The sequence below is a fragment of the Lissotriton helveticus genome, chromosome 8 (assembly GCF_964261635.1).
Source record: "Lissotriton helveticus chromosome 8, aLisHel1.1, whole genome shotgun sequence".
Lineage (NCBI taxonomy): Eukaryota > Metazoa > Chordata > Amphibia > Caudata > Salamandridae > Lissotriton > Lissotriton helveticus.
The window spans coordinates 1,155,472,582-1,155,484,726 of record NC_136069.1 but is presented as its reverse complement, the minus strand read 5'-3'; the positions used below and the strand labels follow the sequence as shown (position 1 = coordinate 1,155,484,726).

The 12,145-nt window shown below is 46.9% G+C and overlaps 1 protein-coding gene across 1 annotated transcript in view; it reads right to left on the bottom strand.

The window, feature by feature from the left end:
• The window catches only part of GRK1 (G protein-coupled receptor kinase 1), a 636,766-nt gene that overhangs the window by 68,748 nt on the left and 555,873 nt on the right, over nt 1-12,145 (bottom strand). The window contains exon 6 of the mRNA XM_078658078.1: nt 11,108-11,309. Coding sequence (XP_078514204.1) covers nt 11,108-11,309 — 202 coding nt within the window. The remainder of the gene's footprint in view (nt 1-11,107; nt 11,310-12,145) is intronic.

Below are 12,145 nucleotides of genomic sequence, written 5' to 3'. Positions count from 1 at the left end.
GCCAACATCGCTAGGAACAGCCCCAGAACCCACCGACCACGCACGCAACCTGGGGGTCATCCTCGACTCCGCCCTCTCCATGACCAAGCAAGTCAACGCCATCTCCGCATCCTGCTTCAACACCCTCCGAATGCTCCGCAGGATCTTCAAATGGATCCCCCCGACACGAGAAAAACCGTCACCCAGGCCCTTGTCACCAGCAGACTGGACTACGGGAACGCCCTCTACGCAGGAACAACAACCAAGCTCCTGAGACGGCTGCAACGCATCCAGAACGCCTCGGCACGACTGATCCTCGATGTCCCCCGAAGCAGCCACATCACACTCCACCTGAGAGGCCTGCATTGGCTCCCCGTCAACAAAAGGATCACCTTCAAACTCCTCATCCACGCACACAAAGCCCTACACAATGCCGGACCAGCATACCTCAGCGACCGACTCAGCTTCTACACCCCCACCCGCAGCCTCCGCTCTGCCAACGTCGCCCTCGCCACCGGCGGCAGATCCTTCTCCTACCTCACCGCCAAGACCTGGAACACTCTCCCTAGCGACCTACGACAGACCGAGGACCTGCTGGCCTTCAGAAGACTTCTCAAGACCTGGCTCTTCGATCAGTAGCAGCCCCCCCTCCCTCCCTCCAGCGCCTTGAGACCCTCACGGGTATGTAGCGCGCTTTACAAATGGTTTTTTTTTTATTTGATTTGATTTTGAACTTTACAGTCCTCACGAGATGAGGTGAATGTCTCCCTGTTACTAGCAGAGGAAGGAAGTAGACCGGTTTGCAACCTGCTGCACATCAACAGCGCCCAGCTGTGCCCCCAGCAACGAGAGGGGAGGAGGGGCCCCATTATGGCCGGAATGCAAAGAGACCAGAATGGGGAGAGTGGGCCATGTCAGGAACTGTTGGCCCCAAATGACCGTTATTCTCACCAGAACCATGAATCTGTGTCATTCTTTGCTCCCCTTGCGGGCCTAAGGACCGACATGACAATGTGCAACATTTTAGATCACCAAAGTCTCCCTTCTGGTTTTGAGGCATTTGTAAAATACAGTTCCTAGTAGCACTGGGTAATTCAAAGTCATTTTTTCCACTTCAGAATAATTACATTCATACTGTGTTACTTTTTTTTTTATTATCAGCATTCCTAATGCGGTCTGTAAATGAACCGTGTAGGTTTTAGGAAGCTAACTGAATGTCCGTACAATTTTCAGTGCACAACGTAAGTTCCTACTTTATAATTAGTTTATTTCGAAATGTGTACTAATGCAAAGTAAGTTAACCTTCATTTTAAGACAGGATCTGGAGAACATGTTTTGGTTTGTTGTGCCACCCGTAACGCTTACAGGCTGCAAATGCCATTTGTATGGACGTGATCCATTTGCGACCAGGGATTGTTGAGGCTAGCACCACTTCTAGGGGAACATCTGAAGGTGCAATATTGGATGTCCGGGTGTGGATCTTCGAATACCTGTTATATCTTTTTTAAGGTGTTACTTAAGAGCTGTGGGAGCATATTAACAACACATAGCGATATTTATCGCTAAAAGCGTTTGCGCGTTTTTTCCTATCACCGGCTATCGCTGGATTTTATCCCCATAATAGCGCTGTATTAACAACGCTTTGCGCATTGGCGATATAAAATCCAGCAATAGCGGCGAAATGCAAGAATATTGCAGGAAATCCAGCGATATGACATCAGCGATAGGGAAATCCTTGCTGATAGGCCATGGTGGGCTTAGCCCATCAATCCACCTCCCATGGAAGAGATGGCTAAGTCAGAATTTTTGCAGGAGTTCAATCCTGCGATAAAGGGGGCTTAGCACGCCTTTTCCTATCGCATCGTGGGTCAGGGGCAGCCTTGTTAATATTGCGATGCAGAGTCAGCTAGTGTTTTCCATTTAGTTTTGCTAAGGTATGCCCACTTTGCATGTCTTTAGCGATAATATTCGCTGACATGCAAAGTGGAGAAAAAAGGGCTTCTAACTCAAGGAAACATCCACCAGCGTGTCCTTGATTATTGAGCAATATATAAATCAACGCTTATCGACTGAAAACAGCCGCTAAAGCGGCGAAATTGGGCTCGATAATATGCACCATGGAGTTTGTTTCTTTTTAACTTTAATCCCATTTTTTGTGAAAACTGATGGTCCCTACACCTTCTACATACCTGTAGTTCGTGTAACCACATGCATATTGCAAGTGTTTACTACTAGGGCTGACAGTAAATGTATGTGTTACACAAGTGATATTTTAACGAGATAATTAACATATGCTAATGTTGTCCTGATGTTATCCTGTATGGCATGCAGTGCATAATTTGTGCCGGTGCTTTCCAGTGCTCAGCACCGGTACTTTATTGTCAGGGCCAGGGTTATATATGTCTTTCAGGAGGCAGTGTTGGTGAAGGTAATTTTTAAAAAATACAGACAGAGTGAGACGGCTTAACTTTTCCAACGTAGTTTGTGATGCTTAGCCTCTAACTGTCACCCATTCATCAAGGCATGCACTGACTCCTGGCTGGCTGGCGGCTGGATTTCAACTTTCATGCTTTCACTACTAAAAAAAAAAACGGGCTCTCCACAAGCTGTCTTTATTTCCGCGGCTAATGTTCCCCCTCCCTTAGAGCAAGTTAGAGAGCCCCTTCCCCCTCCCTTACAGCAAGTTATAGAGCCCCGTCCCCCCCCCCCCGCAAGAGCAAGTTAGAGAGCCCCTTGAAGAGCGGAAGAAGGCTGGACTCTTAATGCCTGTTACCTGTCACGTAGGCCTTCAGCAGCTCCCTATTGGTTAATGAAGGTCTAGGGAGTTGCTCAAGTTAAACAGACACTGAAATTTCAGGCCGAGATCACTCCAGCCACGCACACATGACAATTTCTTCCAGGATGCAGAAGAGCTTGTTTATGAACATTGATCCTGCCCGGGCAATCGAGTCACACTCCAGCCAGGAGAAATGAGTTATGAATTGCTCTGCTCACCCCAGGTACCGATTGTTTTAAAAAGTGAGGCATGATGCAGGCAGTGATCCATTACCGCTTGTATTACATAGGACGCATAGCTTTATGGAGCTAATACTCAGAAAATCACAGTGCCGAGAGTGTGCACATGAATTTTAAGACCTCTAATTTTACCTCTTAAACACTGTGCATGCGGGGCTAAACCTCAAAGTTATTTTGTCACCCTTCTGATCCTCCTGCCCTTTGTTTTGCTCCACCCTTGGGCCTCTCGTGCTCAACCGAGGTCGCTCCGCTCCTCTCCCCTTCCTTCACATCCGAGCATGGGCGCCACAGAAATGTTTCCAGAGGGGGGCACATTTTTAACTTCATCACCATCCCCCTTGCACCCTTCTCCCCTCGGCCTTGCACCCTTCTCGCTCTCCCCCTTGCACCCTTCTCGCCCTCCCCCTTGTACCCTACCCCACCTCCGCCTTGCACCCTTTTCTACCTTGCACCCTTCTCTCCCTCTGCCTTGCACCCTTCTCTCCCTCTGTCTTGCACCCTTCTCCCCTCTGCCTTGCACCCTTCTCCCCCTCTGCCTTGCACCCTTCCCCCCTCTGCCTTGCACCCTTCCCCCCTCTTCCTTGCACCCTTCTCCCCCTCTGCCTTGTACCCTTCTCCCCTCTGCCTTGCACCCTTCTCCCCTCTGCCTTGCACCCTTCTCCTCTTTGCCTTGCACCCTTCTCCCCCTCCCCCTTGCACCCTTCTCCCCCTCACAACCTTCTCCCCCTCCGCCTTGCACCCTTCCGCCCCTCTGCCTTGCACCCTTCTCCCCTTCTACCTTGCACCCTTCTCTGCCTTGCACCCTTCTCCCCTCTGCCTTGCACCCTTCTCCCCTCTGCCTTGCACCATTCTCCCCCCTGCCTTGCACCCTTCTCCCCTCTTCCTTGCACCTTTCTCCCCTCCGACTTGCACCCTTCTACCCGCCGACTTGCACCCTTCTCCCCCTCTGACTTGTACCCTTCTCTACCTTACACCCTTCTCCCCTCTACCTTACACCCTTCTCCCCTCTGCCTTGCACCCTTCTCCCCTTCTACCTTGAACCCTTCTCCGCCTTGCACCCTTCTCCCCCTCTGCCTTGTACCCTTCTCCCCTCTGCCTTGCACCCTTCTCCCCCCTGCCTTGCACCCTGCTCCCCTCTTCCTTGCACCTTTCTCCCCTCTGACTTGCACCCTTCTCCCCGCCGACTTGCACCCTTCTCCCCCTCCGACTTGTACCCTTCTCTACCTTACACCCTTCTCCCCTCTGCCTTGCACCCTTCTCGCCTTCTGCCTTGCACCCTTCTCGCCCTCCCCCTGCACCCTTCTCCCCTCTGCCTTGCACCCTTCTCCCCTCTGCCTTGCACCCTTCTCCCCTGTGCCTTGCACCATTCTCCCCTCTGTCTTGCACCCTTCTCCCCCTCCGTCTTGCACCCTTCTCCCTCTCTGCCTTGCACCCTTCTCCCCCTCCCCCTTGTACCCTTCTCCACCTCCGCCTTGCACCCTTTTCTACCTTGTACCTTTCTTCCCTCCGCCTTGCACCCTTCTCCCCCTCCACCTTGCACCCTTCTCCCCCTCCGCTTTGCACCATTCAACCCCTCCGCCTTGCACCCTTCTCCCCCTCCAATTGCACCCTTCTCCCCTCTTCCTTGCACCCTTCTCCTTTCTGTTTTGCACCCTTCTCACTGTTGCACCCTTCTCCACCTCTGCCTTGCACCCTTCTCACCCGATGCCTTGCACCCTTCTCTTCCTCTGCCTTGCACCCTTCTCCTTTCTGTTTTGCACCCTTCTCACTGTTGCACCCTTCTACCCTCCGACTTGCACCCTTCTCTACCTTGCACCCTTCTCCACCTCTGCCTTGCACCCTTCTCCTCTCTGCCTTGCACCCTTCTCCCCCTCCCCCTTGCACCCTTCTCCCTTTCTACCTTGCACCCTTCTCCGCCTTGCACCCTTCTCCCCCCCTGCCTTGCACCCTTCTCCCCTCCGCCTTGCACCCTTCTCTTCCCTGCCTTGCTCCCTTCTCCCCTCTTCCTTGCACCCTTCTCCCCTCCGACTTGCACCCTTCTCCCCGCCGACTTGCACCCTTCTCCCCCTCCGACTTGTACCCTTCTCTACCTTATACCCTTCTCCTCTCTGCCTTGCACCCTTCTCGCCTTCTGCCTTGCACCCTTCTCGCCCTCCCCCTTGCACCCTTCTCCCCTCTGCCTTGCACCCTTCTCCCCTCTGCCTTGCACTCTTCTCCCCCTTGCACCCTTCTCCCCCTCCCCCTTGTACCCTTCTCCACCTCCGCCTTGCACCCTTCTCCCCTCTGCCTTGCACCATTCTCCCCTCTGCCTTGCACCCTTCTCCCCCTCCCCCTTGTACCCTTCTCCACCTCCGCCTTGCACCCTTTTCTACCTTGCACCTTTCTCCCCTCTGCCTTGCACCCTTCTCCCTCTCTGCCTTGCACCCTTCTCCCCTCCCCCTTGTACCCTTCTCCACCTCCGCCTTGCACCCTTTTCTACCTTGCACCTTTCTCCCCTCTGCCTTGCACCCTTTTCCCCCACCGCCTTGCACCCTTCTCCCCCTCCGCTTTGCACCCTTCACCCCCTCCGCCTTGCACCCTTCTCCCCCTCTGATTGCACCCTTCTCCCCTCTTCCTTGCACCCTTCTCCTTTCTGTTTTGCACCCTTCTCACTGTTGCGCCCTTGTCCCCCTCCGACTTGCACCCTTCTCTACCTTGCACCCTTCTCCACCTCTGCCTTGCACCCTTCTCACCCTCTGCCTTGCACCCTCCTCGCCCTCTGCCTTGCCCCCTTCTGCCCTCTGCCTTAGACCCTTCTCCCCTCTGCCATGCACCCTTCTCCTCTCTGTTTTGCACCCTTCTCCACCTCCAACTTGCACCCTTCTCTACCTTGCACCCTTCTCCCCTCCGCCTTGCATCCTTTTCCCCTCTGCCTTGCGCCCTTCTCCCCTCTGCCTTGCACCCTTCTCTGCCACCCTCTTGCACCCTTCTCGGCCACCCTCTTGCACCCTTCCCACCCAATGGAGGGGGCTGCCACCTAGAACAATGGCACCATTTCAAAAGCATGATGGACTAGTGCTGGCCCTGACTGGGCCCACACTGGACACACTGGCGATCCGGGGGGGGGGGGGCTTGGGGGAGTCAAGTGCCGCCCCTGCGGACGCCCATGCATCCGAGGCTTGCAGTGAAGCGCCTTGATTCCTCTTATCATGCAATTCTTGGGCGCTCCCTTCACAAGTTGCTTATCATCTGTTTCATCCAGTACTTCTGAACCAACTATTCTCGGCCATTAATGTTTCATCCAGGTCTACATTTAAGCACATTACTTTTTCTGTGGGACTCTCATGCAGCCTACATGCCCACCCCCATCACTTTCCTTTCATGAGCCCCTAATTCCTAAACCACTACCTGCACTATGCCCTTTTCTTTCCCCTATCGCTTTAATTTATTCCTTCACCAGCACCTGGGAATCAGAGGCCAGAAAAAGAAAACAAAACGTGCAAGGCAGAGTTTGCTTTTGCAGGCAGGTTTGCAGTGATACATTTACCACAAACTAAAAGCCTAAGCCTGACTGTCATTAATACAATGTCACCAAAACCTTGCACTTGATACTATGAGGGTTTTATAAGCTGTTATGGGCAGCACCAATTATGACTTTAAAGCAGCACTGGGGCGCTAGACTGAGGAGGATTTCTTTATGTCAGGACAAAAGCCATCCATTGACTTATGCAACGTGATGCAACCTCAGGCTCTCACAGAGACTATTGCCAGGGCCACTGGAATTATGTGACTGAGCCACTACGGGCGATTTTCACCTGATTATAGTTTTGCCTCACAGTGGAAACCTTTTTGTAAAGCTGGACTAGTCAACCCTCAGGTGCTTATTGCTGTGTTTGGATGCTAAACTAGTAGTGAGTTGCAAGTAATGCCCACAGAGTGTTATCACGTTTAAAGATGATGAAACAATAAACTAATTCTATAACAAAATGGGCTGCATTGTGTCGCATAATTTGCCTTTTACTTGCCACGTAATTTACTCAACCCTGCCACATAATTTGGCTCTCTCCTGCCACATAATTCCAGTGGCCCTAACTATAACTCTGGTCTCACAACAGGCATGCCCACAGGTGTTCCAAAATCCCACAATTTATCTAATTTACAATAATAACAGGCGAGTCGCTGAAAGCTTTTTTTGTCCCTGCTACTCCCTGCAAACAGTATTAAAGTTCTGGTTAAACACAGTGCTCCTGCACTGTTTAGCAACTTGAAGGTTAGAGGATAACTTCATATCAGTTTATCATAATTTATTGTCTACTTGTCCTTTGGAAAAAACAGTCATTAAAACCTGCCCTTGTGAGAAATCTTGCTGTCTGGTGATGATATGATTCACAAACCCCTGATTTACCTCGAGTCAGCAACAACATTTCCCAAGGCTGCCCCTAGAAACGCTACCCCTTCCACTTCACACAGCCCTGATTGCAGTGCCCATTGTAACCTTGTGTGGTGAGATTAAACGGAATAGTGTTTAAAACGTTGTAGAAAATGTAACAGTTGAAATCCAGACAGACACTTTGCCGCCCTTTTTTCTTTACTTTACACAAGTCTTAATAGTTAGAATAGCCACGAATACAAAATGCTGTATTTTACTTTAGTAATAGCACTTAAGGTGCTGCAGCACCCCTCGCCCCCAAATACATGTAAGCTGATTTGGCCATAAAGAATTTTTAAAACTCTGCTTTGACACTGCACTGTTTCATTCTATTTTGAAGAACAACACAGCCAGAATGCACTTTGGCAACGTGTGCTGTGAGTTTCATTAATTTTCTTAAGTGTAAGACACATTTGTGCGTTTTTTTTATTCAATTCGATTTTTTTTTAAAGACAAATACCAAAATATGGGTTTAGTGAGATTTTTCCTTCATTTTTCAGTTGAAAGGTTACTGTTTGATTGTTACAAAATGTATTGATTCATTAAACGTTTTAAGTGCAAAAAACAAGTACTGAAATCTAGCAGAATGTATTTGGCTGTTTCAAGTGTTTTGTGCATGTATAATGTGTGTAGTGCATTTTGTACAGTTGAGTTTATTAACCTTCAAATGTCGCGTATACATGAAAACAAAACAGGATGGCATCAACATTCAAATGATTTTGGTCCATTGTCTCTTCATCTATGCACCCTGTCAAACACAGACCTCTTTATAGTCTGTGGTCAATTGTATTCTGTGCTGGTTGGGGTTTGACAGCTACATCATTGTATATTACCTTCATGTTAGGGAGCAAAAGGCCCTGTTGTATGTTGGGAACATTATTTTAAGGGCTAAGGGGTGCCAATTTGGGTAAGATGTGTTCGGTTTATTCCCATTTACAATGCATTTGTGAGAGTAAACCCCTTTCTAGAGACTTGTCCCTCCTCCATCTCTCCTTTTACTCCACCCAAGCCTCATCTTACTACTTTGATCTCCCTAATAACCCTTTCTAGATTCTTCCCTCCTCTATCCCTCCCTCCACCCATCCCAAACCTTGTTTTACTACTATGATCTCCTAATTAACACCTTCTAGATGCTTCCCTTTTCTATCCCTCCATTATACCATTCAATGAAACTAACAGACTCATATGTCCATTGCTCAAATTAGCATACATTTCCCTATAATAACTCACCACTAATACTTTTTGGGTTCCAGAGTAGCGTACTACTCACTGAAAAGTGCTGTGACGCCTCATCAGGTGTGGAAGCGCTATATAAATACAAATACAATATTGGGCTTATTACAGGACTGAATGATATGCCAACGTCATTACAAGTTGTGCATATACCAGGGAGGTGCATATTGTGCCTCTAGCAGAGTAAGTATATTTTTATGTGATAGATGCCTTCGTAGTGGGCTTGTACCTCTGAGCACTGTAATGTCATGTATGCTTTGGCTAAAAAATCTACATATATCACTGGTGAATTCCCCAAATTCTCAGAGCAAAAGAATTGAGAAGTGTGTAAGGAGTGGTACTGTCTTTTAGTAAAAGATGGTCCGGGCAGTTTAGTGTCAAGCCTGGGGAGGCACAAAATACAGCAGAAGATGATAGTCATATTAGCATTACTTTAGAGTCAGGTATCTAAAGGTCAGAAAAAATTCATTATCTTTGGTTCCAAAAGTCATGACATCCAGTTTATTTTGCTTTTTTGCCTTGATTTTATTAAGATATCCTTTCCAAGGAGCTCGAGACCAGCACGTTTAAAGTCAACCAGCATATTACTAAGGTAGGAATTCAAATCGGGTATTACATCTGGCTTTCAGCCGAGCCAGTTGAGGATGTGGGTGGAGCCAGTGAAGGAAGTGGGTGGAGCCAGGAGAAGTGGGTGTGGCTTCCCACAAATATGTGAGCACCTGCACTTCATATTTTACAAATTAAGCACGGTGTTTTTCATCCTTTGCACATTACGTTTGGTGTAATATTGTATTCTGGATTTACTGTGAGACTCCCAGCTCAACGAGGAAGAATGATTCAAGCATGTGAATCTTTAAAAGATACCAATACTGGAGAACTACATACAGATAAGTATATTTTTTTACTTACTTATGATGTGTTCAAGCTATATGAGAGGAATTACGTGACTGCACTTGCAAAGCTGGAGGCAAAGGTCGACGTTTGTGTATGACTTTCTCTCTTCACGATTGGCCTATTCCTCTCAATAAGAAGGTGGCATTAATTTCTTAAATTGATGTATGTGCATATCCAGAGCTGGCTGTATTCCTCTCAATAAGATGGTGAGATTTCCTAAATTGTTGTATCTGGTTCAGAATGCGCCCAATGTTGTGCCTAGGTATTATTTCATAAGGCTGCAATCTGCTACGATCCAGATGATCTGGGCAGTTTACTGATAAATGAGAATTGGAAAGATGCCCAAGGCACAATGGCCAAGTGGGGTTGGTTTGGGTGCAACGGGGACTGCGTGCAAGGCATGGGTATTGGTGCCCCTCTGTATTAAATTTGGCAGACTGTTCACAGCTTAAGCCCAGAAAGTGTTAATTTGCTTAGACGTTTGGCACCATTTGAAGAATCTACATGAAATTTTACAGACAGTTACCACATTAAGCATAGTGCCGGAATCACTATTTTCATGAAGATCCATCAAGATAGGACACACTTTTCGATGGAGAGGGACAGGGTCAAAACATGTTTTAATACTAACAACATTTGTGCAGTTTGACAAATGTGCAGACAGTTTGGCTGAGAGTTACCAGTCAAATTGTCACTGATGAGCCTGGGGAAGTGGGGCCATTAGGCACTAGCAGATTGGCGAGTCATCTACCAAGTCAAAATAATGGTTTTTTTTAGAGGATAATTGTGGTGAACTATTCATAAATCTAAAAACAATTATTAAACTAGTCATAGCATATCCTTTAAAAACGTCTAATAAAGGTGACATGGTGGATAGTTTTTTCACACTAAAAACCAGAAATGCACTGGTTAGTGTTAGCAACACAACCATAATTCAATCTAGTTGTACAGCTCAGCATCATTTGTGGTTTGTTTTATAATACAAGTTAATGACTCATTCTTATACTGTTACAGTTGAACGAACTAGATGGTTGCCAGCTAATTGTGAAAATTCACATCTATCCACAGATTGGAAGCTAAACTTGAGGAGTGAAGGCATTATCACAAGAGATGTTAACAGAGTATAATGGATGCATGTCAGTCTTTTACCTGCCCACAAATAAGTTGCAGCTGCCGGAAACAGTGCTGCTGGGTCGAGGTTTCCCACTAGTCAGGGAAATTAAATGAAAAGTAAACCTTGGGTCAACACTTCTTTGTAACAGGTGAGGGCCATTCATTGGGGAACAAGTACCTGCAAATGCCCCCAGCGGTAGAAGAGAGAACTGCATAGCAAACAATAATTGCAGTTGTTTGTGCTACAAGTTTAATGACTGAGTCAAGATCCTTTAGAAGAGAGGTGAGGCCCACCATGTTTTTTGACTAGAGGTTTACAGTATAGCTTCGGTTCTGAGCAACCGGTTGAATGATTATCATTCCAATCGGAAAACTCACAGTACATCACAAAACATCAATCACATGTGTGGGCCAGCATAGGTACATTAAGTGGAGACAGTGTTCAAAATTGAACTGTACACCTACCAGCTTCAAGCTTTCTCCAGTTAATGTCGCGGAAAAAAGGGTAGACCCGCAGCTCATCGCAGTTACCATTTTTGAAGCCAATTCTCTTTTTTGGATCCTTTTCCAGCAGTGCTTCACAAAATGACTGACACTCTGCGCTGAACTTCTCTGTGTATGCGACAGCATCGTTCAAGATTCTGTTTTTTAAATCTTTATTTTCAACCTGTAGAGTAAATGAAAGGGTAGTGTTGACCAAACCTTACAATGACAAAATGAATGAATGTAAAACTTACACCTTACATTTGTATTCAATGTTATGAGAACTCTGCTATACAGCCAGGTTTTATGGTTATGGCTGGAAGGACAGGTGGTCAGTAGTACCTCAGAACATACCAGGCCACCCATAGTAATTAATACTCATTGTACTTATTGCATTATCTCCAGCTCTAATACAATGTGCAAATGTTTGGCATGTTCTTCACTTTTAAAAATAAATCTTTTTATTATTATTATCAGGAGTCAGACATGATCACGACAAAGCACCGGTAACAGCATGAAAGTTTCTGAGTAATGCATATCAGTTTCATAAATAATCTATCACATTTCAATAGTAATTACATTGTAGGCAGCTGGCTTAGTATATGGTGCACGCCTATTTAAGTCCAGCAGCTTGCACTAATCCAGACAAACCTTATGGTGATTTTAGTGGTCTTTGACAACCATTGAAAGGTCTCTAAGTGGTAGCTGTGGAGAGCAGCCTTCAGGCTTAGTCTAGAAGGAGTATTAAGCAGCTTGTTTCACCAGAACTAATCATATAGTGTAGGTTAACTGAAAAAGAACAACAAAGTATAGTTATAAAAATAAGTATATTTATTCTACACACTCACTAATACATTGGAATATCTCCTACCCGGAGATATAAACACAATACACATAATACTTCTAATATAAAACAGGTAAGTAAGCACAAATACATAGTGGTCTCCAGGGGTCGACCAAGCCATATACTAAAGAAGTGAAATGTGAACGCCGACCTAAGTCGGGACTTGTACCAGAAGA